General features: G+C 36.7%; 1 protein-coding gene across 1 annotated transcript in view; it reads right to left on the bottom strand.

Moving 5' to 3' along the window:
• LOC107713013 (dedicator of cytokinesis protein 5-like) overlaps window positions 1–4,289 on the bottom strand; it is a gene marked incomplete at its 5' end in the record, with an annotated part of 50,612 nt that overhangs the window by 3,877 nt on the left and 42,446 nt on the right. Inside the window, 2 exons of the mRNA XM_016518432.1 lie at window positions 1,212–1,362; window positions 1,584–1,728. Coding sequence (XP_016373918.1) covers window positions 1,212–1,362; window positions 1,584–1,728 — 296 coding nt within the window. The remainder of the gene's footprint in view (window positions 1–1,211; window positions 1,363–1,583; window positions 1,729–4,289) is intronic.

Here is a 4,289-nt window from a genome sequence, read left to right as displayed (position 1 = left end):
AATCAGTAATTATGTCCCCAACAAATGCAACAAATGCCTCGTTTGTAATGGGTATTAATGTTTATGTCTCGTCGCTCCGGCCGGACACAGTATGTGAGGGGGCGTAATATTTCAGAAAGGCGGGGCATAGAGGAGAAACAATAATGTACAGTATGTGGAAAATAATGTGTTTTGTAAAAATCGACGCGTTTCAAAAAGGCGGGGCATAGAGGAGAAACAATAATGTACAGTATGTGGAAAATAATGTGTTTTTTGAACTTTAAACCGCATAAACACATTTCATTACACCAAATACACAAAATAATGTTCTTTTTAGCAGCATCATATGACCCCTTTAACCCAAAAAGCAAATGCTTCTTCCTTCTTTTTGTTTTGTTTTGTTTTGTTTTAAAGAAATTAACACTTTTATTCAGCAAGGATGCATTAATCTGTTCAAAAATGACAGTCAAGACATTTATAATATTATAAAAGTAGTGTTCCTGTGGTAGAGCCTTGCGTTAGCAGCGCAAAAGGTCGTGGGTTCGATTCCCAGGGAACACACATACTGGTAAAAAATTTATAGCCTGAATGCACTGTAAGTCAAAGCGTCTGCTAAATGCATAAATTATTAAATAAAACAATTTCTATTTCAAATAATGCTGTATTTTGAACGTACTATTTCAAAGAATACTGAAAAAAATTATTGTATCAAGGTTTATTGTATCAAGGTTTCTGCAAAAATATTAAGCGACACAACTTATTTGTGTTTTTAACTTACTTGTTTTTAACATGGATAATAATATGAAATGTTTCTTGAGCAGCAAATCAGCATATTAGATTGATTTCTGAAGGATCATGGGACACTGAAGACTGGCGTAATGATGCTGAAAATTCAGCTTTGCATCATAGAAATAAATTCTATTTTAAAATATATTCAAATAAAAAAAAAACTATTATTTAAAATTGTAATAATATTTCACAATTTTAAAATTTTTACTGTATTTCGGATCAAATAAATGCAGCCTTGGTGAGCATAAGAGACTTCTTTCAAAAACCGACCCCAAACTATTTGAATGGCAGCGTTCATTGAAAACTATTTATTTTAAAGAATAAATACTGCAGCCAATGGTAGCATTACCATATTCATGCACCATGGTAAAGGAAAACCATAGCTCATGTCAAGAAAAAAACAATCATCTCGGTTTGTGTCAGACGTGTGGTTGTGCACTCACTGGAGCTGCGTGGTGTGTGCGGTGAGGCAGGCAGAGGGCTGAGAGGGTTGTGTAAACTCAAATTGGATGATTCTCCATGAAACAGCGACAGCGTGAGTCTCCGGTCTCCTATCGTCAGACTTTTAGGCCTCTGCTGCTTCTCTGGAGGAATCTGCACCATACAGACAGCATATAAAATGAATCATAGTCTATATTAAATTAGTGCACTTTAAATATGTTCTTTCCTACGATTTATTCCACTCAATCCTTCGATTTCACTATGAAATGACACAAATCAACATCAAACAGATGTTAAAATCAGAGAATGGTCACATTTCATATCGTGAACAGCTCACTGACAGCCATGAACAGAGGAAATAAATACAAGGGCACCTCGTCGGTGTCAGCGCGTCGCTCCAGTAAGACCTGAGACTTGCTCATGCTCCATTCTTTCCTGTTCTTCTTACTTATCCGATTATCTTCCTCCGAGCGAGACAGAACCGAAACCCTGTTGTCGCTCACGCGGGAGAGCAGCGAACTGTGAGAAAAAGAGACAATCAGATGAAACCCTTTTGCACACCTATACAAATCCTCTCTGAGCATGTCGTCCATGTATTACACATTTGTAAGACAACATTCTGGTTGTGTATTAGTTTAGTAATCTGCTCTAGCAACACATTTGCTTTAAGGTGAGGTGCTCATTTTTTTAATGTTAAAATATTTTTTCCTATCTCAGTTTAATGTGACGAGACTAAGTAAGCCACCTGTGGATTGAATGACGCAGAAGTGGAAACCTCCAAATAGCAACCGCATATAAAACGTCAATATACATACAATTATTTTTGAGAGATTCTTCTGAGATCTGCGTCTTATTCTCTCAGCTGTCTGTCTTGGTAATTGCTATATTCTAATTACCAATGAGTGCACCACCTCTAAAGACCCCTCTGTCAAGCTCCTGAAGTTCACAGATGACACCACACTTATCGACCTCATACAGGACGGTGATGAGTCTGCTTACAGACAAGAGGTTGAGCACCTGGCCGATTGGTGCAGTCTTAATAACCTGGAGCTCAACAGTCCTGTGCACTTCAATAACTGTCTGGTTTGGCTCAGCTACAAAATCAGACATCAGAGGACTACAGAGAACGGTTCGGACTGCCGAGAGGATTATTGGATTGCTACTTATTTACATTTACATTTAGTCATTTAGCAGACGCTTTTATCCAAAGCGACTTACAAATGAGGACAATATTTATATGATATACACACTTGATTGGCATTTCACAAGAACACATCTGCTAAAAATAGAAATGTAAACGTCAACATAACGATGCACTGATATAAAAGGAAGGTCAGTGAACAAAAGAGGTTTTTCAAACACAATTGGAAACATTACAATTAAAAGAGAAATGCACTGAATACAACTGCTTCTGACTAGCATAAAAGCCACAATAGAAAAGCACAAACCATTGTTGCCATTGCTTTAATTTTAATCCTGAATGCAAAGAAAGAAACAATAAGATTTTCTAAACTCTTCTCAAGGACATGAACAAGTTTATTTATTTACAAGAAGTTTATTCTAAAACTCTCCAATTATGTCATATATATATATATATATATATATATATATGGATGGATGTAGCAGCTACCGATGCGATGCGATACGATTCACCCCTATTACGATGCAGTGCGATCCGATTTCGATTCGATTCAATTCAACACAATGCGATTCGATGCAATATGATGCAATGGAGAAAATACGATCACATTTAATGTCTCGAGGCCAGTTTCATAAAAACAAGTTAACTAAATAAGCCAGGCTTATTTCAGTTAGTCTGACTCATTGTCAAATTATTTGGTTCCATAAAGATATTTTACTCAGAATTATTGCGCTCCTATTCGATTGCGCTCTGTCGCGTGCCTCGCCCACTCCTGACAGCAAAATTAAGGTCTGCTTAACAATAAGCGTGCACAAATAGTGAGATTGTGTGAATTTAATTTGTCGTTAATGGAACCGCTTTAGCCCCGATTGATGTTAGGTTATTTCAGGTCAGGTTTTGGACTTTAATCCACGTTCTTCCTCAGGTCTCCGTGGTGTTACGTCCCAAAGAAACCCAAGATAACAGGACTTAACGACTACAGACCTGTGGCTCTAACGTTTGTCCTCATGAAGTCGTTTGAAAAACTGGTTCTGGCTTATCTGAAGGACATCACTGGACCCTTACTGGACCCCTTGCATTTTTCTTACCGAGCAAATAGGTCCGTGGATGATGCAGTCAGACCAAACTAAACCAGCTCTCTGTCCCTAGCTCTATCGGTCAGTGGATCACCAGCTTTCTGACAGACAGGCAACAGCTAGTGAGACTGGGGGAATCTTTTATGCCGATGCACCGAGCGAATCGGGGAATCTTCCCATCCCTATGCAATAAAGATACGTGCAATAACCTTATATTTATTTGTTACCACCTATAGCACAACTGTGCATACAATTTATTTTATATATTTAATTTTTTCATTTTTTGTCGTCTATTTATATTTACATATGTGTATTTTTATTCTCATCTTATTTTTATTGTCTGTGTGTTGTTGTTGTCTCTGTGTACTGGAAGCTTGTGACACTTAAAAAAATTCCTTGTATGCGCAAGCATACTTGGCAATAAAGCTCTTTCTGATTCTGATGTTTAGTTAATTAATAATGATATGGTTTCATTGAATAACACTGTTAAAATACATAATGTAATACAAAATAAACAATTTATGTACATTACATATTATTACAAATGCATGTAAAGGGCACCAAAAGCCTGGTAATTGCTGCTGTTACACTTACAGGACGATCAAATCCTTGTTTAATATTGACCAAACTTTTAGGCTAATTCAAATATCCACTTAATCTTCATTTTTGGCCACCTTTAGTGATAGAAATGCTACAGCCTCTATAATTTCTTCAACAAAAACACGTGGACATCACAACCCACATCACAAAAATTAACCATGGTTTTATCGTAGTAAAACTGCTCAATTTTCTTTTGCGTGATTTCTGAATGCTTCAGACTATAAAATCAATCAGACAACTGTATTAATAAAATCGTAGCCATA

The sequence above is a fragment of the Sinocyclocheilus rhinocerous genome, unplaced genomic scaffold, assembly GCF_001515625.1.
Source record: "Sinocyclocheilus rhinocerous isolate Xijiao unplaced genomic scaffold, SAMN03320098_v1.1 scaffold448, whole genome shotgun sequence".
NCBI classification, from domain to species: domain Eukaryota; kingdom Metazoa; phylum Chordata; class Actinopteri; order Cypriniformes; family Cyprinidae; genus Sinocyclocheilus; species Sinocyclocheilus rhinocerous.
The sequence above is the reverse complement of the archived record's forward strand: the minus strand, read 5'-3'. Positions and strand labels throughout refer to the sequence as shown.